General features: G+C 39.6%; 1 protein-coding gene across 5 annotated transcripts in view; it reads left to right on the top strand.

The window, feature by feature from the left end:
• The window catches only part of SLC25A21 (solute carrier family 25 member 21), a 526,466-nt gene that overhangs the window by 352,871 nt on the left and 145,785 nt on the right, over nucleotides 1-27,810 (top strand). For all 5 annotated transcript variants that reach the window (XR_011461727.1, XM_005891791.2, XM_070358760.1 and 2 more), the window contains exon 3: nucleotides 25,289-25,372. Coding sequence is in view for 4 of the 5 variants with exons in the window: in XM_005891791.2 (XP_005891853.1) it covers nucleotides 25,289-25,372 (84 nt within the window). In the remaining variant the exon portion in view is untranslated. The remainder of the gene's footprint in view (nucleotides 1-25,288; nucleotides 25,373-27,810) is intronic.

The raw sequence follows: 27,810 nt of genomic DNA, 5'->3' as shown, positions 1-27,810 counted from the left end.
ATACAACCTGTGTTTAAGAGCTACCTACTGTATTAGTCTGAGAATATACATGAAATGCAATGAGAGCTTTCAGATCAGATCAGTCGCTCAGTCGTGTCCGACTCTTTGCGACCCCATGAATCGCAGCACGCCAGGCCTCCCGGTCCATCACCAGCTCCCAGAGTTCACCCAGACTCATGTCCATCGAGTCAGTGATGCCATCCAGCCATCTCATCCTCTGTCGTCCCCTTCTCCTCCTGCCCCCAATCCCTCCCAGCATCAGAGTCTTTTCCAATGAGTCAGCTCTTTGCATGAGGTGGCCAAAGTACTGGAGTTTCAGCTTTAGCATCATTCCTTCCAAAGAAATCCCAGGGCTGATCTCCTTCAGAATGGACTGGTTGGATCTCCTTGCAGTCCAAGGGACTCTCAAGAGTCTTCTCCAGCACCACAGTTCAAAAGCATCAATTCTTCGGTGCTCAGCCTTCTTCACAGTCCAACTCTCACATCCATATATGACCACAGGAAAAACCATAGCCTTGACTAGACGGACCTTTTTTGGCGAAGTAATGTCTCTGCTTTTGAATATGCTATTATGGGCCCAATTCTAAAGCCTTCAAGCTGGCAAATAAGAACATGAATGTATGTTGCTTTTGTTCAGTCACTAAGTTATGTCCGACTTTTTGCGGTCCCATAGACTACAGCACGCCAGGCTTCTCTGTCCTTCACTGTCTTCCAGAGTTTGTTCAAATTCATGTCCATTGAGTTGGTGATGCCATCCAACCATCTCATCCTCTGTCGTCCTCTTCTCCTCCTGCCCTCGAGGGTCTTTTCCAATGAATGCATAGAAACATTATCTACTGTTCACAAGACCATATTTTGAACAGAGACCTGCTGATACATCATAAGAAAACTATATTGTGCTTTCCCATAAGGTTCATAGTTTGAACCAAGTAGCATTGTAGCAAACACCAGCGGGTGTCCTAGGCATTCCACATCTCCTCCTGCTACTTATTAGCAAGTTGCAGAGGTAGCAGGTCTCACTGTGGCAGCAGTTGGTCCATTCAACAACAGCACAGCTTCTTAACAAAAGCACTCTTAACTTATACTAAACACTCCCAAATTTTGACTTCGTAGATAACAGGAACCACATGTTCTGTGGATCCATTATATTTTCCTTTATCCAAACATTGTACAGTGGAATCAGGATATGGTCAAATGGCTGATACTAGTTAGATTCGATTTTGCCAGTAGGAGCTGTGTCCACTCTGTGAAGGTACTTGGTCAGACTCTGGAGGGAGGGGATGCAGAGGTAAATTGAGATGAACTCCCTACTCTAAGGGAGCTTATAGTCAAGTAGAAACAAGACAAGTGCTTGGAAACCACGACGGAAAGGAGGCAATGGTAAGTGCCATTCAGAGGAGGGAGGGACCGCTCCAAAAGAGGGGGGCCACTCTAACCCCTAGCAGGAGAAGATGATCCTCTGAGAATGAAGACTGAGAAAAGTCAACAGATTTGATGCCTCTGAACACACATACCTGTTATTTTTAAAAGGCTCTGTTGAGAAAAGGATACTTTTATCTGGAAAATCAGAAATCTCTCTGAACACATATTTTAACAAATGATAAGCTATTAAATTTGTATTTAGAAGATACTAGGTCCTTGTGAGTTTGTCAAGATTAAATTATGTCATTTGTGTTTTCCGGAGAGTGCCTTTTTTGTGGGCTAAATATTTGTGTTAAGATGTTCCTGCCTCTTGACATTGTGTCTATTTAGAGGCTTTATGACCAAAATAAGGTTTCTGCAGGGAGGCAGGGGCCCTATGGAGATAAAAATGCCTTATGTTTCCCTGCGGGAGGTCAAGCTCTCTCAGACGAGTTTAATAGCCATTCATGCACTGAGAAGATCTTATCTCGTGTCCTATTGGTTCAGGGTCACTTGCTGGCTCACATTATATTGAAATGTGGGCAGAGAGAGGGAGTAATTTGTTAATGTCATGTAGGATGAACTTGGTTAGAAAGGGAAGTGTACCCGCTTTATAATAACACAAGTGTTTCCTTGCTAATCCCTTGGCAGGTTCATTATCTGTGCAGCCCCGGGCAATGGTTAGCCTATCGTGAAAGTGAAATTTAACCCTCAGCATGAAATTAATCCTCAAAGACTTATGTCTGCTCAGTCTAAAAATAATACATTCTAAGTGATTTTATAATCCCTGATTCTTTCTTTATTGCATAGGTGCTAAATTGTTATCAAGATGTTATAGAGCACACTAGAAAGCTGATTTTTGTTTACTTGGGGAAACTGGACAAATCTATAACAAAGAGACTGATTTCCCAGTTCAAAGTTGCGGTTGTAAACCTGACATAGTTGGATGGGTGTATTTTTAGCCCTAATAGAGTTACCATTTGTTGGTGATCATACTCATGTTTGCTCTATGTTTTACCTAACATATGCAGGAATGAAGAATTTTTAAGAAATGTATCACTTGACGAGGAGGCTCTTTCCTTCAGCTTATTGACATTCAACATGGGAAAACTGGGAAACACTGGGAGGATGCCAAATAAGTGTGAAAGGTTCCTTGTGGAGTCAGGAAACCTTTAACAAGGGTTTAAGAGTGAAAGGAAGTAAGGCTGTGTCCGTTTTCCTGTTTCACAAGACAGGGCTTTATTCTTGGCGTTTTTGTGTATCTTTCTTTCCAAGGTGTATGGTCAGTTAGGGAGAGAGGGAGAAGAGAGATTAGGATTGAGAAGTGGTGGAAGGGAGCCAATATTTACTATGTAGAAATATACATACTGAGCATTTTACACACATTGTCTTATTTAATCCTCACTGCAAATGGCAAAGGTAGGTATCACTTTTCCAGATAAACAGAGAAGTTTACATTTCCTGCCCAGGTTTGTATAGTGGGTGACATAGTCAAAATTTGAATACAGGTCTGTACAACTCCAGAACCTTTTCTATTTCCACTGTATCACAGAAGCTGATTCTAAGAAATGATAAAAGATTTAGAAAATCAATGAAACCTTGCCTGATTGAAATTCAATCCGCTCCCCAAATATGAGATCCTTGAAGTTTACCTAGTTTTAGCCTAGAATACCAATGCCCCTCTCTGCTAAATTGTGATTTCTTTTAATGCAACATGATGACTTATTTTTACCATATTTATAAGTTGATTACAACTCCATATACTGCATAACTACAAAATTAGTTCATACTTTCACTCATAACACTTTAAAAGGTGGTTGTGAGATAAATGCCCAAAAGGCTCAAGACTGGGGGATAGGTGCACATGAGAATTCACAGAATTCTCTATTCTTAGATATTTCAAAGACATCGAGGGTCTTCTGAAGTTAGGAACTACATGTTGTTTTAATTCAGGAAATTTCACAATTATTCAGTTAGATTCAATCGCTCACTCATGTCTGACTCTTTGCGACCCCATGGACTGCAGCATGCCAGGCTTCCCTGTCCTTCACCAACTTCCAGAACTTGCTCAAACTCATGTCCATCGAGTTGGTGATGCCATCCAACCATCTCATCTTCTGTCAACCCCTTTTCCTCCTGCTCTCAATCTTTCCCAGGATCAGGTTCTTTTCAGATGAGTCAGTTCTTTGCATTAGGTGGCCAAAGTATTGGAGTTTCAGCTTCAGCATCAGTCCTTCCAATGAACACTGGACTGATCCAGGACTGATCTCCTTTAGGATGGACTGGTTGGATCTCCTTGCAGTCCAAGGGACTCTCAAGAGTCTTCTCCAACACCACAGTTCAAAAGCATCAGTTCTTCAATGCTCAGCTTTCTTCACAGTCCAACTCTCACATCCATACATGACTACTGGAAAAACCATAGCTTTGACTAGATGGACTTTTGTCGGCAAAGTCATGTCTCTACTTTTTAATATGCTGTCTAGGTTTATCATAGCTTTTCCTCCGAGGAGCAAACATCTCTTAATTTCATGGCTGCAATCACCATCTGCAGTGATTTTGGAGCCCCCAAAAATAAAGTCTGTCACTGTTTCCACTGTTTCCCCATCTATTTCCCCTGAAGTGATGGGACCAGATGCCATGATCTTAGTTTTCTGAATGTTGAGCTTTAAGACAATTTTTTCACTCTCCTCTTTCACTTTCAACAAGAGGCTCTTTAGTTTTTCTTCGCTTTCTGCCATACAGGTGGTGTCATCTGCATATCTGAGGTTATTGATAATTCTCCCGGAAATCTTGATTGCAACTTGTGCTTCATCCAGCCTGGCATTTTGCATGATATACTCTGCACATAAGTTAAATAAGCAGGGTGACAGTATACAGCCTTGATGTACTCCTTTCCCAATTTGGAACCAGTCTGTTGTTCCATGTCCAGTTCTAACTGTTGCTTCTTGACCTGCATACAGATTTCTCAGGAGGCAGGTAAGGTGGTCTGGTATTCCCATCTCTCTCAGAATTTTCCACAGTTTGTTGTGATCAACACAGTCAAAGGCTTTGGCATAGTCAGTAAAGCAGAAATAGATGTTTTTCTGGAACTCTCTTGCTTTTTTGATGATCCAGTGGATATTGCCAATTTGAGCACAATTATTAGAAGTCCACCTTTGCTTCATTATCAACTGCCACAATTTTAAGTGATTTTACACAGGGTGGTGGACTTTTCAAAGAATTACAGCTATCCTTGTGTGTTCCTTACTTTGCCAATATATGTGTGTGTGCTTAGTTGTGTCCAACTCTGAGACCCTTATGGACTATAGCCCACCAGGCTTCTCTTTCCATGGGATTTTCCAGACAAGAACACTGAAGTTGCCATGCCCTCCTCCAGGGGATCTTCCAGACCCAAGGATCAAACCCACGTCTCCTGCACCTTCTGCATTGGCAGGCAGAATCTTTACCATTGAGCCCCCTGAAAAGCCCTTACTTTGCCAAATCCCTTATCAAATTTGTTTTCCAGATATTGGTTCTCTCATGCCTGGCCTATTTTAACATCCTGTTTTTGCTATTGCTTCCTGTTGGTTGACATTGCCTGTCACTCTGCTATGGGAGGAAATGAAATTGGTCTGGCACAGTTTTCCCTTCACAGAGCCAAGTTCAGTGGACGCCAATGCCCTTTCCTAAGTAGACACAAATCAACTATTTGATAATTTACTCTCACTTCAGCTTATTGTTAGATACTTACTTCTTTCTGACTCTAATAAGTGTACCTTTTTGTAAATTTCTTGAACATTCCTCCTAAGCTTTCAAAATCATAAACTTAGTTCTTAGGAGAAAGTTATCGGCCCTTACCGGTATATACATCAGTTCAGTTCAGTTCAGTCACTCAGTCGTGTCCGACTCTTTGCAACCCCATGAATCACAGAACGCCATGCCTCCCTGTCCATCACCAACTCCCAAACTTCACTCAAACTCATGTCCATTGAGTCAGTGATGCCATCCAGCCATCTCATCCTCTGTTGTCCCCTTTTCCTCCTGCCCCCAATCCCTCCCACCATCAGGGTCTTTTCCAATGAGTCAGCTCTTCACATTAGGTGGCCAAGTATTGGAATTTCAGCTTTAGCATCATTCCTTCCAATGAACACCCAGGACTGATCTCCTTTAGAATGGACTGGTTGGATCTCCTTTAAAAACTCTGACAGGCTCTTTTCTGTGCTGGTTTAACTTCCCATTTACCCATGGTATCACTTTGCTCATTGCCCAGAACTATCCTTCCCTACATTACAAGTTAACTGCTTCAAATACGTTTTCTTCATTTAACCCCATATTTTCTGCAGCCCATCAACTCAATTTGTATATCCTATCTCCTTTAAGCATTCATTTATATTCTCTCTGTATAAAATTTATTTTAATAGTGCTGCTGACTGATTTTCAAACTTCCTTGTTTTTCATCTATTTTTAGTGTTCTTATGGCTGGTACAATTTGCTGTGCACTTTGTAGATGGATTGAAAATTTAACTTTGATAGACTTATAAGGAAGTTTTACATTTTAGTGAAATTAGTATTTTTTTTCTAATTTTAAGCAAAGTAAAGTTATTCAAACTCTAGTAAATGAGTATTTACTTTATTAGGGTTTATAGATTCTGATAAAATGTTCTTTATTGTTTAATCACACAAATAGAGAGTGGCATCCACTTTGCTTTCTGAAAGTTGTTTCATCATTGTGAGTGCCACAAGGTGTCCCTTTGAAGTGATGATTTTCATAAGGGTAGAAACAGTCATTTGTAGTATTAAAAAAAAAAAAATAAAAAAAAAAGCATAAAGCTGAAAATAGGCAGTAAAAATTTGTTGCAGATAGATTCTTTTGAGTACCCAAGAATGCCTTCTTGTTGGCATTTGTTTATAATTTTGTCTGTTTTTCTAAAATTACTTCCAAACTGTCAGCCTGCAGAAAAGCGTGAAAAAGTGTAATAATCACACTTCAGGTCCGTTAAGTTAATACAGAATATTGTGGAAAATTGTTTTAACTCTTGAAAATCCCTCTACAACTATAAAAGTGCAAATGAGATTGTCCCTGCTGTTTTAGACAGGCCTGTGAGGCTCAAAGCAATAGGATATTTATAAGAAAATTCCAGACATAGCAGTACTGCCATGATCCATATGACCCAAACTTTCCAGTTTTCGTCTCTTGTCCTGCCTAAGGAAAAACAAAGAGGCATTACATTTAAATTGGAAGTTCTCAAGTCATTGTTATGACTTGTAATGAAGATAAGTGTATTGTTTTATAGAGTCAGTTGATTTGGAAGAAAAAAGCACTTTTAATTTTCATTATACTCTGGTGATTTTCAAGTCACTATCTCTCTAAAAATAGCTCCAACTTCTCTCCAGCACTGTCCTAAGAAACTGGCTCTTTCTGTTTTTCAGTGAGGGATTTGGTTTTCTTTTAAGTCTATGCTGACAGTTCCTTAAATTTAGAAGATTCTGATTACCTAGCAAAGACACAGCATGGAAATGACTTGAGCATATCTATGTATTGATCTTTCTCAAGTTTTATACTTGGAAAAGACTGTACTGGTATCTTCAGCTGGGACTCATATAGCTTGAAGGAAAAGAACATTGTGTATTTAAGAGTCTTTTTAATGTTTCTAATTTGATTTGGAATTTAATTCAGTAGATTCCAATTTGGATTTCTCAGAAAACATTTTTGCCAGCCTTATGTGGCTTCATTCTAAGGGTTGATGCATCTCATGAAAGATTGTTGGAGAAATATCAAGGAGACATTTTCATCTTTAACCAGTTCAAAATTGGCATAATAAAATTAAGTTGTGGTGGAAACTCATTTTACTTTAAACCTAGGTAAACAACTGAAGTAAGTGGGAGGACTATATACAACAAGTAACATTAAGCTTATAAGCAGAGAGTTGAATTTGAAATTCAGGATTTCTTCCCAATATCATACCCACTCTGCATATTAGAGATGGTCTCCCGATGAACTGATAATGCTACATATATTAGGATGCATGCGTGCATGTGTGTGCACTCAGTCGTGTCCGACACTGTAAGCCCATGGACTGTAACCTGCCAGGCTCATCTGTCCATGGAATTTTCCAGGCAAAAACACTGGATCAGGTTAACATTTTCTTCTCCAGGGTGCAGCTGCATGCAAACAATAAACTAGCATTTTAACCTTAAGTGTTCACTTTTTAGCCAGAGCTTTCTGATGGAAATATAATATGGCCATACATATAATTTAAAATTTGCTATTAGCCACATTTTAAAAGTAAAAACTGATTTTTACTACAGTGTATCTTTTGGGATCCAATAGTTAGAATGTAGTCCTACCAAAATGATGCAGTTGTGTTTAATGGGAAAATATTTAATACTTTTTGAGCTCTTAAATTTAAATCCAGATTAATTAAAATAAACCCATTTGCCCAGTTGCACTACCCACATTTCAACTGCTCAATAGCCATATGTGATTAGTGGCTATATTGAACAAGGTAATTTTAAAATCCACAAGCTTGTGGATTTTACTCAGAGTTCTAATGCTATTTTAATGATCTTTTTGTATGTAGTTACTGTTTAGAAGAAACATGATAAAACAAAGATAAATTGCTTTCTATATGTCCACTGGAAATCAGTGTAAATAAAATTCTTTTGTGCTGCACTGATTTCTAAGCACACATTTATTTCCCATGATTTTAGCTAGCCACTGCTTCTCTGTGTTGGAAGGCTTGCAAGGATGGAGGGACAGAAATTGTGGCCATGTTATCAGTCTGTGACTCTTAAAACCACTTCTGAACCCCATCATGAAATTCTAGTAAACCTAAACTTTCCCTTACATTTCAAGTAATGAAATTGATGATGTAGGATGCTGAGGAGGGATTGGTGTGGGTTTTATCATGTATGGTAAAGAGCAGTGGTAACATTCCTTAAGAATACATTAATTTGGAAAGACATATATCTTACAATATTGACCTTTTTTCATCCTATATAAGACATGCAACTTTAAAACTAAGTAGAGTGAAAATATGTATTTTCTCCCATTTTGTGTTTTCCCAGAGAAGTGCAAGTGCTTTCTAGTTTCTCATTTCCTGAAATAAGAAAAAGGATACAACTGTTATCACCAAAGTCTTAACTAGCATCCTAGAATAAAATGAGACTTCATAGATGGCTCAGAGGGTAAAAAATCTGCCTGCAATGCAGGAGACACAAGAGACACAGGTCTGATCCCTGGGTTGGGAAGATTCCCTGGAGAAAGAAATGGCAACCCACTCCAATATTCCTGTGTGAAAAATCCCAAGGAGAGAGGAACCAGCTGGCTACAGTCCAAGGGGTCACAAAGAGTCAGACATGGCTGAGCAACCAAGGACCAGGATAAAATATTTGGAGAAAAATAAGCCCTTCAAAGGGAATGTTTGGATTCTGTACCTGGATATTCACACAATCTTCATAATCCCTCAGGTTACATGCTTTACTGAGACTACCTGTCCCCCCACACCCATATGTGAGGCACTTTTCACACTGAATGGAAGTGATGAGATGTTTGGTTTAATAATAATACTTTCCCACTTGTTTTGATGCTTATGTAGCATCTTTTGCTGGGAACCAATGGCAGTAGAGGGGCTTCCCATGGGGCCTTAGTGGTAAAGAACCCACCTGCCGATGTAGGAGATATAAGAGATGCGGGTTCCATCCCTGGGTCGGGAAGATCTGCTGGAGGACGAAATGTCAACCCACCTCAGTATTCTTGTCTGGAGAATCCTGTGGACAGAGGAGCGTGGAGGACTACAGTCCATGGGGTTGCCAAGAGTTGGACACAACTGAAGTGACTGAGCACAATGGCAGTAAAACAATGTTCATGATACCAGAAAAATCTGAAAGAGAAAATTGTGATTAGATCTTTGGATGCAGATTCTGTATGACATATTCATAGCATATCCAAGTTGGTTACAAAGTTGGTTTTTTGTTTGTTTGTTGGTTTGTTTGTTTTGCCATAAGAAGTAACATAGCAGTACTTCTGTGGTGATTTCTACTTTTTTCTCCCTTTTTGTTTTTATGAACATTTCTATTTTTAAATGTAAAGAATTGAATTCTAAATGGGGTCCTGGGAATATGCACTATTGAGCGTGCACAATCCTGTGAAAAGCAATGTGCTCTGTCAGTGGTGAAGCAGTCCAGTAGGGGAAAAAATGCAACAACAGATGATGGCAATCATGTAGCTGAAGAGGAGTGAGAAGAGGAAGGGAAACTTTTACCAGAAGAAATGAAGATGTACTATTTGGTAGACATGTTCTGGGGTTGCCTGCATGTTCCTCCTCTGCAATTTGCCATCACTCAATGGCTCTACTCATGGGATGGGCTTGATGGCCATGTTTGTACAATAACTCCATCCCTTGGATGCAGCCAAGTGAGCCAGGGATAGATTGCTGACTCCCTAGAGAATATTATCTGCGATGTGAGATAATTTGCAGTGAGAGAACAACAGGAAGCAGAACTCTCAAACTGGGACAATTTGAAGAGGGTTTATAAATGGATTCATTATAAAGAGTATGGGCAGCATATAAGGAAATTACAAGGAAGAATTCAGGATTCTGGGGCTACCAGCAGGAGGAAGTAAAGCTGTTCCCTATGTCTAAATTCAAAGGTGTGTGTGAAGGGAAAGGTTACCAAAACTTGAAAGATGAAAGTCACGAAGAAAGAGCTCCTTGAGAGGAGCGGTGAACTTGTGTTGACAGAGACAAGCCTGAAGAAGTCTCACAGGAAGGAACCAGACAAATAAATGTCCCCAGCTCATTTTCCTCCCTTCTTGTTGTCACCTGCCAGGGCTTCTCATTGACCAAATCCAACTGGAAGGCAGAGAACATAGTAGTCTTTTGATGTAATCAGTTCAGATCACCTCTCAGGGCAGTAAACAGGGTGGAGAAGAGTAGAGAGTGGGTATGAAGGAACAGACTGGAGAGATTTGGCACAAGTAGTGGCAGAGAACAGTAAGCAGTAGGCCCTGGGTTTGTGTCCTATTATACCAAGGCTGGGGCTGCTTCATCAAGGTCAGTGCTATGGAGAAGAAGGAAGTATGAGTAACCAGAAGGAGCTGTCTGCAGAGAGGACATGGAGAGAGACAGAGACAGTGCAGTGCTGATCTTTGGATCAGTTAAGGCAAATCTAGCTTCACTTTCACTTTCCACTTTCATGCATTGGAGAAGGAAATGGCAACCCACTCCAGTATTCTTGCCTGGAGAATCCCAGGGACAGAGGAGCCTAGTGGGCTGCTGTCTATGGGGTCGCACGGAGTTGGACATGACTGAAGCTACTTAGCAGCAGCAGCTGCAGTAACCAATAAACCAAATTTCAGTGGTTTACCCCCCACCAAGTATACTCATGCTGCTGCTGCAGCCTACCAGGCTCCTCCGTTCATGGGATTTTCCAGGCAAGAGTACTGGAGTGGGGTGCCATTGCCTTCTCCAAAGTATACTCATATAGTAGTCCAATTTAGGTTTCCTCAGTGTGTGATTTAATGATCCAGGCTCCTTCCATCTGGTGGCTCTACACTCATTAGAGCTTGGGAGCTCTCTGCTTCCTTCTTGCAGGTGATACAGATTTGATGTAAGATGCAGGTAGTCTTGATGTAAAGGTATTTTGCAAGTGCCACTCAAAAGAAGCAATAAGATAGAGACTGGAGAAGCCCCACACTTCTTGAAAACCTCAGTCTGGAAGTACCGTACATTACTTTTTCACTGAAAAGAACAAGTCAAATGACCTACACCAGGATGTACAGTGGGCTGGAGATGTACTTACTCTCTGGTTGTGTAGGTATCTCCTAGCATCAACTTTATACAAGGAATCACTTCCACAACAGCCCCTGATGGATTCCCACATCCCAGTCCCATTTCCCAGGAGACCAGGAGATTTCATGGCACCTCCTTAACACAGATGGTCTCTGTAGTAACCACTTCCCCCTGATATGACATGTGTCACGTGGCAGTCTTGGCAACCAAAGCCCTTGGTGAAGCCACATTCATTTAGCATAGGTATTGCAATATAAAAAAGACATCTGTCAAAAAAAAAAAAGGCATCTGTTTATTTCTTCAGATTTCTAGAATGTTTAAATCTGATATTTTAAAGAAAATTTTGTTTTTCTTCTTTGTATCTAAAAGTGTGATATCTCGATTGTATGCTTGTTTACCTGTACACATGTAAACTTTCATAAATTGTATAGCTTTTTAATTCTCATGTAGTTAGCTTAAATTCAACCTGACCCAAGAAATATTAATATATATACATACATATTATAACATACTATACCATACATAGGGGCTTCCCTGATGGCTCAGAAGGTAAAGAAACTGCCTGCGATGCAGGAGACCTGGGTTCAATCCCCGGGTTAGAAAGATCCCTTAGAGAAGGGAATGACTACCTACTCCAGTATTCTTGCCTGGAAAATTCCATGGACAGAGAAGCCTGGCTGGCTACAGTCCATGAGATTGCAAAGAGGTAGACACACTGAGAAATCAACAGTTTCACTCCACTTTCATACATACATACATACATATATGTGTATATATATATATATATGAGAACCAATCTTCATTGCAGAAAGTTCTCTTGGCATTGTATATTTAAAGTTGTGAATATACTGACTTCACCATTGAAAATGCTCATTTCTCTACTCTTTTATTCAAAAAAGTTGTCTGCATTCAAGGGAATGAAAAAAAATAGGGACTACCTTCCATCTCTTCTATAAATTATATCAAGATTTCTTTTAATAGACATTTCAAAGTATGGAATTGCAGCTGTCCGGTGAGTTTTGCCAGAATCTGACCTAACACAAATGAGTAAGAGTGGGCTTAGCAGTTCCAGAAGTATTAGAAGTATTTGTACTGGGAAATACAGTATTTTACAGTGTTTTTTTCCCTTTCTTTTTTCCTTCCTTCCTCCCTCCCTCTATTTCTCTCTTTCTTTCTTTCTCTCCCCTTCCTTCTTTCTTCCTTCCTTTCCTCTTTCAAGTACCTCCTCTAGTGCAGTATCAGTAGAGCCAACAGAAAGCCATGGGGATTTGGCCAGATTTCTGAAAATATATATATTTTTAAAAAAGAAGTTTTCAAGCTAAACATGCATCTATGAGAGTCTAAATAACACACGCTACCAGTCTATAATGCAGAAATGGAAAACAAACATACAAAAAAACTAGAAGGGCATTTTATTTCAAGAAACAAACAAATGAAATCCACTAAACAAACAGGGAAGCAAAATGCAGAAGGAATCATTATGGCTGAGGTCAGCTGTGCAATGTGTCCTCATTGTGTTATAAATTAATTCTTGTTTGGCTTCCAGGAGCAATAGAACTCTTTATGAAGTCCTCAAAGTGGAGGAATCCCAAAGAAATAGGCACATGGCAGCAGGGCCATCCTTCCACCAGGAGGAGAGACTGTAGCTGCCTGCGGTGCTCTCCTTCAGCGTGACCCCAACACCAGGGAGAGATACCAGAGGAAATCAGAGGCTGGCTGTCCGTTCTTCCTCTCAGCACAGCTCATTCTCAAGGAAAGTTCAAACTCAGCCAGAGGCCACTTATCTCAAAACCTCAGCTCTGACACAGAATTGAGACACAGATACAGAAATGGTCACTGGACAGCCAACTTGTGTGTTTTACAGGGAAGGTACTGATGTCCGTGGGCCTGATTCATAGTATGGCCCCTCCAGCCCTCACCGAGAGGCATGACCCACCTGGTTTATCTGGTCCTTGGTTCACTGCTGGGTGTAAGTGGTGAATTAAAGGTCATGGGAGGAATCCATCAGAGAAAAGTGGGAAAAGGAGAGGGAAGCAAGGAGAGTGCTTAGGGGCAGACACACTGATGGGCAAGAAAAGATAGCTCAGTGCCTAGCAAGAAGGGAGTGAACAAAACCATGTCAGGAAAATCAAGAACTAGAAAAGCATTATGGGGCCATTAGTGCAATGACTAGCCTGCCAACACCTTGCAAGGCTTGATGAAATCATTGTGCAACAGGATGGGAGGGTGGTTTCTATTTAGAAGGTCCCTTCCAACCCCAGGCACTACAAAAATGATGTGTGTGGGGAGGGGTTCCTGGTGTGCTGTTCAAGGGAGCAAGCAAGAACACAACAAATCTGGGAATACTTGCCTGTTATTAATGTTTTAATGCTTCATGTTTGTCTCCTGTTAGAATGCAAACATCTGTAAGAAGGTCAGTGTCTAAGTTAAGCAGAGTCTCAAACCCAAGTGCCCCATACAGAATAAGCATTCTATAAGTGCTAGTTGGCTTGAATTCTCTGTAAATTTCACTGTATAAAAGAACACTTTTTTTTATATATTCAGTTTTAAGATATCACTTGTGATGGGAGGGACTAAAACTCCAAATGTTTAAGTCTATTTTTCACACTTTAGAATTCATGATGATTAAATGAATGAGAGTGAGTGGAGTTTCACTGGAGACAACCAAAACGCACCCTAGCAAAATTCTGAAGGAGGGGTTTTAAACTCACATATTTACTATAGGTTTCTCTCGTGGGTATTATTTTATGTGAATGTCTTATGTTTAGTCTTCAAGATTTTAGGGAGTCTAGATTAACCAAGATATCTGGTTATCTGAATCTTAAATTGTAGAACAGAGAGTTATTATTTAAAAAACTAATTGCTTTAAAAAGTGAAGTTAGCTTTATTTAGAAGCTGCTTAGTTGGAATTAGATCAGCATTTTATAAAATTAAATGACTTGCACTGTCTTGAAGTGCTTTGTTACCTGCCAAAGTACCCATCTATAATTCAACAAAAAGCACTGCTGCTGCTGCTAAGTCACGTCAGTCGTGTCCGACTCTGTGCGACCCCACAGACGGCAGCCCACCAGGCTCCCCCGTCCCTGGGATTCTCCAGGCAAGAACACTGGAGTGGGTTGCCATTTTATTAAACATTTGGTTAGTTAGTGAAACACAGATTTCTGTACAAGTTCTGTGAACAAGTTAGGCCTTCTCCTGGGTGGGAATAATTCACATATCTTTTCTGCTTCTAGCATTCTAAGTGATTATTAATTCTTTTTAGCATATTATTTGATGATGATAATGAAACCACATCCTTCCACAAGGGCACTCTCGAGCATGGGTTCATTGACATAATGGAGTGTTCATCCTTAAAAGTTATTAGTTGAGAGAAGGAGAAAGTGAGCAAAAGAATTTACAGAGTTAGTAGATAGTGGCCTTGACAATATTTTCCAGGCACATATTGGGCACTTAAAACACTTGGAAATAAATCTCACAGAATAGATGCTAGATAAACATGGAAAGGGTTTTTTTGATCCAGAATCTATCAGTCCAGCTGTCTACAATGAGAGGGCTGAAAGGAATCACTTGATGTCTTTGCTCTTCAAATAGAATTGAAAATTTTCTACCAAAGATGCCCTGCCCACTTTCCCCAGGCAGAGATTTCTCTCCATCCATAGTGTACACCCCTGACACGGAGAGATTGAATTAAGTGGACTCAGTTGCCTTTCATTTGGTGATGTGCACGTAACATTATTCCCTTTTTAACAACTGAAAAAGCTTGGGTTCAGAATAGTGATTTTTACTGATCTTTCACTGAGTTAGAGAGACAAATTTCTAGTACAACTGAGAGACTCCAGGGAAACCTACTCCCTCCAGTCTGATGCCTTTGTAGCTCCAGGCTGATACTTTTCTTTTTTTTTTTTTTCATTTTTCAAGTGATTTTAACCCTATAAATAGAAGGAACTGTGAAACTCCACCCTGAGATGAGAAGAAAAATGTAAAAATGCAATCAGAGTTAAAAGTGGTTTATAAGTAAGCAGGATTATTACTATTTTGGGGTCATTTTCAGGTCCTGTCCACCTATGAAATGCTTTTGAAAACTGTGTCCTCATTTGGAATCAATAACTCACTCATATCTTGGTAACATATGAGGTCAATCTTGATATAAAAATATAAACTTCCCTTGAAATTTTCCTCAACTTTGATAAGCACATGCATGTTTTCTTCATTAATAGCCAAGTTTATTATCTCCATTCTTCAAATTTCTTTCTAGCATAAGCATTTATGCTTATGAACACAAAGAAACCACCCACACTTTTCATCTTTCTTTCTTTGACATTATTGAAAAGCAGCCTTTCTTATCAATACTAAGTAAACTATAAAATAGGCACATTTGATAAGTTAAAATAACAGGCATTGTATATATTAGGTCTCTAGGGACATCTTCTCTGACATTCCCCCTCACTGGGACCCAGGCTTATGGTCTCTAATGCATAATTAATTTCTGACAAGTGGCTGTGTTCCCAGGGCCACCGAAAAGATTCTGGTAGATTTGACTGTTTTTTAATTCCCTGTTCTGGAAATCTTTTATGAAGGCTAGAAACCAAGAATTTCAGTACCATCCAGAGCAATGAGCCAAGGTTCAAGAATGCTGAGGTAAGAATGAAGTCGTGCGGTCTGCTGTCCTGAGGTGGTAGGTGCTATTGGTGAACATCAAGGAAAGTTGTGAACCCAAGTTGGGAGGGCTGGAAAGGGGAGGACCAGAGAGAGAAAAGACAGAGCTAACTTTTTTTTGGCGGGGAGCAGGGGGGTGTTCGAATTTTTTAAAACTGCTATTATTTTGGGACTATGGGGAAACTGTGATATGTATCATGACTGTGGTTATTTTAATATTTGATTGCTGAATTTGATGTAGCCCTCTCTGTGTTCATCACCTTGGTAATGGGTTTTATTTCCAATCTGTGATCCATCCCACTTATTTCCCAAGTACAATTTGGTTTCATGCTAGTCAGCCACTGTAATGGCCAGCCTGGGTTAATGTGCTTGGGAAATATAGATAGGTGTGTTCGGGTGTGAGGTCATTTGTTGGCATTAAGAGTGAATTTTAATTCAATATAGATATGATACCTACACATATATGTCTTTTCAAAGAGTGGTAGCATTACAATCTGATATTAAGCATAGTTTTATAATGTGACGGGTAGTTTACAAAGCAAAACGACTGAAAGACATACTAGTCAAACTTTTGTTTAATTGAGACCAGTTTATGCTTGGAGCATTTTAATCATATAGCTCTGTCAATTAGCCTGTTTTACTGCTTGTGGTTTAACATTATTAGATTTAGGTTGTAATCTCTAATGATCATTTGTCTCTGACTTGTTAACTAGCATATTTTCATTAAAATAAATTGTAGAATTATATTGTCAGCATACTTAGTTATTATCCCTTAAGTAATAAAAATAACTGGAAGAACTTGTGCCAGACAGTAGAATAAACTCTCTTATTATGATTCATTTTACAATGTCAAATTTTACCCAGGTCCAAAATACTAAGAATACCTTATAATTGTGTAAGATGTATGAAACTAGATCTATTTCATCACATTAATCAGGACACATAGGTAAATGTTTATTGTAACAAAATTTGTGGTTAACAAAATGATGAGCCATTTACTGGATATTTAAGTGTCCTGTCGAAGTGTGAATTGTACAATGTACAGTCACAGGCTATCAGGTTTTAAATCTCCCTGGCTTGTGAAAGGAGACTGCAATTAGAGGTGTCTTGGATCACAGGAAATCACCGAAAGTATAATCAGGCTATCTGGGTTGATCTGATATTTCAGAAAGATAATATTTTTGAGGCTTTGTTCAAAAACATGTTCAAAATTACATGGCACAGAAGATTTCCCTCACTTTTGTGGCCTTGCCAAGATGTTATTACCTTATCTGTAGTAATTATCTAGGTTGAATGAGCACTCCAGGTTACATGTTTCTTCAAAATTATAAACTGTTTTATAATAACACAGAGAAATTTATTGGTCTTCTTTACAATATCATAAACACTAAGCCAAAGCATAGCCCAACCCACGTATTCCTAGTAAAGACATTCAGACTTTAAACAGACAAAGGACATCCTAATTTTTACCAGGGAAAGGCACCTGCTTCTTATATAAAGAGACTCTCTCTTAGATGACTGAGCAACCATCAGAAGAAGTATCTTTTCCCCCCAGAACTGTCAGGATAATCTGATGAGCAGCCAAATATGTGAGTACAGCTTTTGAACTTCAGTCAGTGATCACTGCTGAGGCAGAGCCAAACGCATGACCCTTGTGGATTTGTTAGCATTATTTTAGGGTGTTAATTGATGCCAGGCCTAGACTTTGACTAGATTGTGAACCCAGCAAGCAAAGGCAATGCTTAAACTGCAGATGGACTAAATTCCTAGAATCTCTATTAAATATTGTGTCCTGTCTTATTTTATAACTAATTACTACATCTCCCTGTACCTGCCCCGCCGCCCACATGTATTCCATTCGTGAAAGCAGGACCTGTGGTTTTCATTGTTGGGTCTCCCAAACTCTTAACCTTGCCCCTTCTGCTGATGGAGGTCTCGGGAAAAGTTGAGACCAAAATCTGGATCTAGAACTGTAAACCACACCCTTCCAACATGATTAAAGGGCTCTTAATGGCACCCCACTCCAGTACTCTTGCCTGGAAAATCCCATGGACGGAGGAGCCTGGTAGGCTGCAGTCCATGGGGTCGCGAAGAGTCGGACACAACTGAGCGACTTCACTTTCACTTTTCACTTTCATTCATTAAAGAGGAGGAAATGGCAACCCACTCCAGTGTTCTTGCCTGGAGAATCCCAGGGACGGGGGAGCCTGGTGGGCTGCCATCTATGGGGTCGCACAGAGTCGGACACGACTGAAGCGACTTAGCAGCAGCAGCATGTTCATCATGGCTAAGGCAACGGTATGTGGATTTTTGTTATATTTAATCTGAAGTAAAACAAAATACCCATAGCTAAGATTTTTTAAAAATTACCATTCACCATCACCAGGGACTTAAGATTAGAACAAGAAGGCTATGGACAATAGAGAAATGTTAGAAAAAACCTTTTTCCTCATCACTTGCTAAAGAAGACTGACAGACTCATGTCCTAAGTCAGCAGCCTCAACTCTCCACCACCCGATGTGGTGACTGCAGGGATGACTTTGCAGGGATGACTGCAATGGCCCCTTCCCCCTTCAGTTCAATGGCTAGCCTTTCATGGGAAGGGGTATTCTCTTGGGGAAGCTTCAGTGTAGGGTAATTTTTCAGAGTACAGGAAACAACATACTTGGTGGGAATTCTCTACAGATGTGCTTTATAGGGCCTTTCTCCAAAGTTTGTAAGGTAGGCATGCACACCTGAATTTCAAAGTCTCAGACGTGTCTTTGCGTGTTCAGTAATTTGGCCATGCTCAACCAACCAGTAAGCAAGCAAACATACTCTGTAGGAACAACGTCTTATTTCAGTAAGATAGGCTAATTACAGTGAATTAGAACCTTTATTTAATCTTCCTACAGTTATCCTTTTAATGTGTTCTGTAATTGCAAACCTTTAGTCTGTTAATCTCTGATTCATTAGTGGGTTTCTTAAGTGTTATTAAGGAGCACGTGTAACATTCTGGTAATTACTGATAATCTTTGTTCACAGCACATTTACAAAGATCTCTGCAGGGAGTTTCCTTAGGCTCATCACCACTTATTGTCAGTGTACAATTTTTATTAGCAGTCTCTCACCCTTATAAAATATGGAATTTGGGGTTTTACAAAGCAAAATGAAATGTTTCTTATCTCTTATGGCTAACAAAGTCCAGTGTTAAGTCAGTATGTCACTGTCCCTTCAAAGTCAAGTGTCGTCTAGTGTCTGTGGTGACATTTTACCACCGAGAAGAAAGGTCAAGAGGGATTCAATTATAGTTCTCACCAGTTTACACTATTTTTTGGCGGCAGCACTGGAAGCAAAACTCGTGTTTCCTAGTCAGTGTCTCAGTTTCCCAAGCACCGCATCTCCCTTAACACAAAGGTGTAGGTTTTATGGGGCAGCGGGTGATGATAGCATAAAAGTCCACTCAGGGAGAGGAGAACCACTAGAGGCTGTCTCTGGTGGTAAAGGTATCCATGCATCCCCACCCTAAACAAAACTGAATCTTTCTGCCTCTTCCTTGACACCTGAAACCCCTGTAACAGGGGACAAGTTCTGGAAGAGAGCATATCAAATTAAAAACCACAGTGTATGCGTGCTCAGTCACTTTGGTTGTGTCTGACTCTTTAAGACCCCATGGACTGTAGCCCACTAGGCTCCTCTGTCCATGGGATTTTCTTGGCAAGAATACTGGAGTGGGCTGCCATATCCTCCTCCATGGAATCTTCCTGACCCAGGGATTGAAGCTGCATCTCTTGCATCTCCTGCATTGCAGGTGGAATCTTTACCCACTGAGCCACCTGGGAAGCCCAAAAAGACACAATAAGGATAAATAATTGGTGTGAATGCTCTTCTAAGAGCAAGGTAGGAGAGAGCATTAGGATATTCCTGGACCAGAAAAGGATCTGGAGATGATGCTAAAAATAAAACCCACCTGTCTCACTGCTTTGCTTAGGATTGGTGGCAGTGCAAAAGAGATGAGTTAGGATGGCTTTTGCCCAACTTCCAAATCCTCTTTGTTTCCCAGCCCTAAAGCACCACAAATAATCATACAATCTAACTAAATGCAAAGTATATGCTATGCAAATATAGCTTCAGAACAAGTCTTATCGCCTACCCTAATCTGACTTTTGGCAACTCAATTGCCACCATTCATATAAGTATATAGATCACATATACCTGTATATATACATATATTTATGTGCATGTGTGTGTGCCCTGAAGCCTCCACTTCCCAGTATAGACACTGTCGGCCAACAGTAGATGAAGATGATAGATATAAAATTTACTTTGAAAATAAAGGCATTGTATAAGTTTGAGATTTAGGAATTTTCAAAGAATTCATTCTACAGCTTTTAAGGCAGCAAAATTGTTGTATTTCTCAAGACGTATCTTTCTTGTGGTATCTTAGAAAGTGCTTAGACACTTTCTGAATGAATGCCTAAAGCAGCATTTCTAACCATGCTAAGAATCAGCAAGAGACTTTGGTATCACTAAGTCCACCAGTAAGTTAGGGGAAATACTGCAGTAATAGTTCTTGACCAGTTTAAAGAAAAATACTTTAGTGAGTGAGAACATTCTCTGGCTTTTAAAAATATGCTTATACACTTGCTTATGAACATCGAGCAGCTCTTCCTTGCCCTGTGGAAACTACAACAGTAACTTGCTTCATACTAACATCTATGGTGCAAGAGATGGTAGGGCCATTTCCTTCCAACTCCAAGAGAGTGCAATACCAGGCTCCCTGGCCCCACAGCTCACGAGACCGCTAACTTCTGGGCAATGGAGCATATGGTCTGAGCCACACTCCTCTCCCTGTGTTTCATTCTGACCTGATATTAGGCACTGAATATTTCTTAAGTATTACTCCATTGTCCAATTTGCCCATCTGGCGGCAAGTTTTCATTCTAATAAAAAGACGTTACTCAGATGGAGATTCCAGATGTGTCTAAGCTGCTTTTATTAGGACAATGGGAAAGTCCAATCTTTTCTTCTAAACACAATCAGGAGTAGTGTGGCTTTGCCTTTGTAATTTTACAAAGAGTTGTATTACGTAACTGGAAAATTGTCTCCCCGAGCATAGAGAGAATTTGTTAGCACAGAATGCAGCTTGGAAAATGCTGATGTAAAGCCTCAATCCAAGAGAGAAACCTTTTAAGTTGCTGAAATGTAATGGAGAGGAAGAAGGAAATTGCTATTTTACATGATTGGCCAAAATGCACTGTAATTATATCGACTTGAAACAGAGTCCTTAGAAGAACTGATAACTCTGTGATCAGAATAAGTCATGTGTAGTGGAACTAAATGCAGCATGGACCTTCTCTGCAGAGAGTAGACATGCCAGTATGTGAGATGTGCAGTAGAAGAGACAGCTGTACTTGCCCTAGCCTGCTTACTGGGATCTCCAGCTGCTTCAGGAGAGTAAGGAATGATGGGAGGTTTCATGGAAGAATTAGTATTTCCCATGTCTGCCCATCCTTTTGCACTGCTCTACAACGTAGCCTGTGGACTCTCCTCCTCATGCGATACTATTTTGATTTGCCACTCCTGTTTGTAAGGATCACAGCATCACTCATCAGACAGATAGCTTCTAAATGGAACACTCCTCAAAGATTCCAGCAACTGTCCTTGCTGCCAGTTTTGAAGTGGGAGGATAAAGTTTAATCACAGGACTTCCCTGTAGCTCAACCGATAAAGAATCTGCCTGCAATGCAGGAGACCAGGGTTAAATCCCTAGGTCAGGAAGATCCTCTGGAGAAGGGAATGGCAGTCCACTCCAGTATTCTTGCCTGGAGAATCCCATGGACAGAGAAGCCTGGCAGGCTACAACCTGTGGGGTTGCAAAGAGTCGGACCCGACTGAGTGACTAAGACACACAAACACACAAAGTTTAATCACATATATTTAGCCCGAATATATACTCCTCATTTTCTCTTTTCCCTCTAATGTTTCTGTATAGTACTATAATATTTTCAGTTGGCCACAGATGGGAGATCATCTCTCCTAAGAGTAATACTAGTGTTTATTCAGCACTAGCAAAACTCATTGGCTGACATGTGATACTCCAAAATATATTCCTAAACATTCCTTGCATATGGTAATCATCTATTTGTATATCTCCTTCACTTAACTATAAGCTTCTAAAGGGCAGGATTATGTCTAATTTTCTTCAAAATGTCCCAAATAGTGGAGTAACTAATAGTAAGTATTCAGGAATTCATTAACTGAGAATAGTGTATTGGAAATATCTGTTTGGATACTGAAAAAAGAAAGAAATCGCAACCAGTGAGTGAAATACTAAACTTCCAATAACCAAGTTAGATAACTAGTTAATTAAGAAATAATTGTACCCTGTGTTTTATTTTTGCATAAGCTAAGAGAGCACCCACCTTGGTATTATTGGAACACGCAGACATCATAGACGAACCTGATATCTCTAACCCCATCAGTAAGAGAGAAGCTAAGGTCGATTTTCTTGCCATTAGGAGTCAGTTACTTTGGTCCTTCGGCTGACTCACAGTTCCCTCTAGGACCGATCACATGACTGTGAGATGGCCACAGAGTTAGCTGAAATGCTGAGGAGCAGGAATATTGGTTGCTGACTTGATCTCATAAACACCATCCTCTAACCTGCTCAGGTCTCCACCCATCGTGGGCAGCTGAATGCCACCAGCAGGGTGCTGAAACATCCATCCTAAAGGAAATGCAGGAGGTTGTCATGGTAGGAAATCTTTTCCTTCACGTCTCTTAAGAGGACATCTTTTCCTCTCTCATTTCCCCACTGGAATGCTTCCTCTTTCTTACTCTTTTTGCCTCTCTGAATCCTACAGGAGCAGCTTCAATCCCTTCTGCTTCATCAGATCCTTCCTGACTCTGCAGAAAGCAGTAATTGCTCCCTCTGATGAACTCCTGGGCAACTTATGCTGATGCTACTTGACATTTTGGATAGTTTTCCTTATATTATCAGTTGTTTTTTTCTCGTGCTTCTCAAGAGTGAGGATAATTCCCTGGGTTTTTGTAAAATCCATAGCATCTTATTTCATATGGCAAATATTAAAAAAAAAAATACTTGGTAATTTGGGAGAAAAGCATCTAGACAGGAATTTGACAAAGGTTAATGAACTTCAGGGATTCCCAGGTGGCTCAGTGATAAAGAATTCACCTGCCAATGCAGGAGGCATGGGTTTGATCCCTGGGTCAGGAAGATCCCCTGGAGAAGAAAACTGGAAACCACCTCCAGTATTGTTGCTTGGGAAATTCCGTGGACAGAGGAGCCTGGCAGGCTACAGTCCATAGGGTCAGAAACAGTCAGACACAACTGAGTGACTGAGCACACACAAATCTATGGAGTCAGAAAGAGTTGGACACAGCGGAGTGACTGAGCACACATGCATGCAAACTTTGGCAATACTAAATCTAGGACTTACTATTGTTGCTTTCTGGGTTGATGAGGATCAAGAGAGGATCATGTTAAATGTATCATTTAAAAAAACAGTTTGATTTAAAGACAAAAAGGATCACCCAACAAGCTCACCTCTTTTATGACATTTCTCTTAACCTCCATTCATATTCTGGCATCGTTATCTTCACCCAGACTGTCATAATTGCCTTCATCATTGTTCTGCCCTCCATACTCCCATTCTAATCCACCCAATCAGACAATAAATATTTTATTAGGAATTTGTATGTTTCAAGTAATCTACTGAAGAAAGATGAGAGCCAAAGAATTGATGTTTTTGAACTGTGGTGTTGGAGAAGACTCTTGAGAGTCCCCTTGGACTGCAAGGAGATCCAACCAATCCATCCTAAAGGAGATCAGTCCTGGGTGTTCATTGGAAGGACTGATGCTGAAGCTGAAACTACAATACTTTGGCCAACTGATGCAAAGAGTTGACTCATTGGAAAAGATCCTGATGCTGGGAGGGTTTGGGAGCAGGAGGAGAAGGGGACGACAGAGGATGAGATGGCTGGATGGCATCACCGACTCGATGGACATGAGTTTGGGTAAATTCCGGGAGTTGGTGATGGACAGGGAGGCCTGGCGTGCTGCAATTCATGGGGTCGCAAAGAGTCGGACACGACTGAGCGACTGAACTGAACTGGAAGAATCAGTTCCCTCATCTTAGTATGGCAACTCTCCTGCACAATCACGTTCAGCAACTCTCCACTTTACAAAGTCAAATGTAATCCAGCCTCACTTGCCAGCCTTATCATGTACTGTTCTTTCCAACCACTTCAAGCAAAGCAAAATAGTCTCTCTTTTCTGTGATGTATGTGTTAGTTTTCAGCTTAATTCCCTGGGGCCTAGAACTATAAAATAAATCACTCTCAGAGGTAGAAGTTGTGATCATGTCATAAATCCAACAATCTGAGAAAAGCATCTCAGAGTAGACACTATTAGAGGTATATCTGAGAATTTCTATTTTTAAAGGCTTGCTAAAACTGTGGAGGGATGTACAGAAGGGGGAAGGGCCTTACCTTAGAGTTGGGACAAGGAAGTTAAACACAAGGGGTAGACAGACAGCAGCCTACCAGGCTTCTCCATCCATGGAATTTTCCAGGCAAGAGTACCAGAGTGGGATGCCATTGCCTTCTCCAGACAGACTAAAGAAAACCAAAAATGAAGAGCCAGGATATAGGGAAATGAGAGCACTTGTCATAAATCTCATTAAAAACAAACCCCCAGGTAAGATACCAAATAATAAGTCAAGACTTTCATACTGGAAACTTTCACATTTTGAAGGTTAGAATTCTGAGATGCACAATCATACCCAAAAAGAAGGAAAAAAAGAATTTTGTTTAAGCACACAAACTACATGTGGAGCCCTGTGCTTCTGTGCAAGTCCAGGCAATCTGAACTACTCCTAATAATCAACTCTGCTCCATCATGAAGTCTTGATAGTAAATGGTATCACGGTATGCCCTGAACTCTTGCTCCAAACAAGGGCTCCTGTCTGCCAGAATGAATTCCAAATTCATCATCAGGATCAAAGTTAGGCCATATTAGCTGCTCTGTATTTTTAACCTTTGTATTAAATTACCATCAAAGAGCACTAATTAAGATAAGAAATAGAGCTACTTATTTGTTTCATATGCATCTTCAGATTTCTGAGTTATACATTAAAACAATCTATGACATATGCATGTGGTTTTCACAAAGGAAAAAAGCATAAATGCCTCAGGGTGCATCTGCCTAAGAAACAGATGGAAAAACACACTTTTTGCAGTTCCATTAAAGCATAGAGAAATATTATAATTTTAAAGGCTACAAAAATAAGGTAAAGATTATATGAGGCAAATAAATCAGTAAAATCTATAGTAAAAGCCAGAATATTTTAGGTTAATCTGAAAAGGCTGAGTCTCCTAAGACTTTGAAAAATGAGAAAAGCCATTTGGCGAAATCTTTAACTTGGATTTTTTTGTTTGTTTGATTTTGTTTCTAGGTTCCAGATTCAGAGATGTACAACCGATCCAAACAGTTATAAAAGCTTAGGAGACAGCTTTCGAATGATTTTCTGCACGGAAGGGTATGTAAGGTTCTTCACACAATCTCTGTGTTGATGTAGGCTTTTTAATATATTACTACATAAAACATTTGCTCATTTTGAATGATTTCTTTTCCTAGTCTTCGTAGGGAAAAATATTGAAAAGGGTGTTTTTCTATTTTTGTGCATATTTTTCCTGGTGATACAGTTGAAAATTAAATATGTATATGATAGAAACTCCCTGGAGGAGGGCATGGCAACCCACTCTGGTATTCTTGCCTGGAGAATCCCATGGACAGAGGAGCCTGAGGGGCTACAGTCATGAGGTCACAGAGAGTCGAACATGATTGAAGTGACTCAGCACTCACGCATACATGATAACTACCTCAAAAAGGATATTAATAATATCCTTTATTAAAAATAATTTGATGACTGTAGGACAATTTTTAATTTGTGCTGTTAAAGCTTTTCAAAGTTCTTATAACTGGAAATGTCTAAATGTGATAGTTGTTTATTTTGTTTTTTAAATATAGTGCCCAAATGTGTTCCTTGTTTGCATTCTGGTTTATGAATATTCTATCAAAACATACTGTTGTCAAAAACTGATGTGTCAAGTTCATCATCCTGTCTAGTAGATGATCAGATAAATAGGATATTTTTGTTACATAAACTAAAATTGTCTTTGATGTATAGATTCAGTTAAAGATTCTGTCGAGCATAAATAATTTTACAAAGGATTTTAGATTTGCGTTTTGAAGTTATTTTCATAAGAGAATTGGTTGACAATAATAATTATACCAAAATGATAACAGTAATAATGCTGCTGCTGCTAAGTCACTTCAGTCATGTCCGACTCTATGCAACCCCATAGACGGCAGCCCACCAGGCTCCCCCATCCCTAGGATTTTCCAGGCAAGAACACTGGAGTGGGTTGCCATTTCCTTCTCCAACACATAAAAGTGAAAAGTGAAATTGAAGTCACTCAGTGGTGTCCGACTCTTAGCGACCACATGGACTGCAGCCTACCAGGCTCCTCCATCCATGGGATTTTCCAGGCAAGAGTACAGGAGTGGGGTGCCATTGCCTTCTCCAACAGTAATAATAACAACTAGTATATATTTAGCCTTGACTATGCACTAGGAATTTTCCATATAGCTCTTTGAGGTAGGTTCTGTGAGCATCCATTCAAGTTAGACAGATGAAGAAACCAAGATTCAGAAAAGTTAATTTTCACATACCTGGTAAATTATGAATCTTGGACTCAAATCAAGTCAACTTTCCCCCAAAGTCCGTGTTCCTAACCTCTGTAGTTCACTATCTTTCTTAGCATAATTTACTGGGGATACTGTTTTGCTAATTGTTCATTTCAGTTAAACGTATGTCATTGATGTTGTTCCACACCAATATGTTCTTTTGAACAACAGCATAGTAATTTATTTATCTACATACTGCAGCTTGTTAAATTAATCCCTTTTGGTGGCCCACTAGGTTGTTTCCAGATTTTTACTATTAAACAACAGTACAGTATATATTCTTATACTATTTTTTTACTTTTTTAATTTCTGTTTTTAAAAGTTGCTAGCTATGGACTTATCAAATGAGATGCACACCTTATATCACATATGTTGCCAAATTATCTTCCAAAATGTATGTACTGACTTAGAATTTGAGAGTTTTCACTTCTCCACACTCTCTCAAACACTGGACCATATCAATCATTATTTGATATATCTGTTACTCATGTGCATCTCCTGTTTATAATCTAACAGATAAAAAAGAAAACTGTCATAATAAAATTCTGTTGATGGGGTCGAGCATACTTTTATATCATTGTCATTTTTTCCATGAATTGCATATTTGTGTCCTTTGCCCATTTCTCTTAGGTTAGATATTTTTATTAATTTTTATTAATTTATTTAACTATTATGCAAATTATAAATTTCTCCTAACTTGCTCTTTGTCTTACAACTATAATATCTTAAACCTTTCAGAAGTTTGTGATCTTTGAAGATTGTGATTTTGTGATTAGATCTGTTTTCCTTTGTGATATCTGATGGCACATTAAAAAAGGTCATCCTCAAACCCCAAGATCATAAACATTTACATTCGAATCTTTAATCTATCTGAAATTTGTTTTTAGTGTGCAGTGTGGCACATAGGAATCAAATTTATTATCAAATGGTTAGTCAACTGTCCAAATGCCACTGGTTAAAAATTCTATTCCTTATTCACTAATTAGAAATGCTAGTTTGTTTGTCTAATTAAACTTGCACGTATTTATCATTTAAATTTTCTATTTGGTTTCTCCATTTTCTGTTCTGTTTCACTAATTTCTCTGTCTCTATGCAAGTGCCATACTATTTTAGTTATTTTATTTTTAGAGTATTTCAGGAATATGTAAAAACATGGCCTACAGGGTAAAGTCTAAACTTCTTATTAGGTGTACAGAGCCCTTCCTAGGATGGCCTCCCTTCTTCTCC

This window comes from Bos mutus, chromosome 21, assembly GCF_027580195.1.
Source record: "Bos mutus isolate GX-2022 chromosome 21, NWIPB_WYAK_1.1, whole genome shotgun sequence".
NCBI classification, from domain to species: domain Eukaryota; kingdom Metazoa; phylum Chordata; class Mammalia; order Artiodactyla; family Bovidae; genus Bos; species Bos mutus.
Note: the sequence above shows the minus strand (reverse complement) of the source record. Positions and strands in the feature narration are given on the sequence as shown.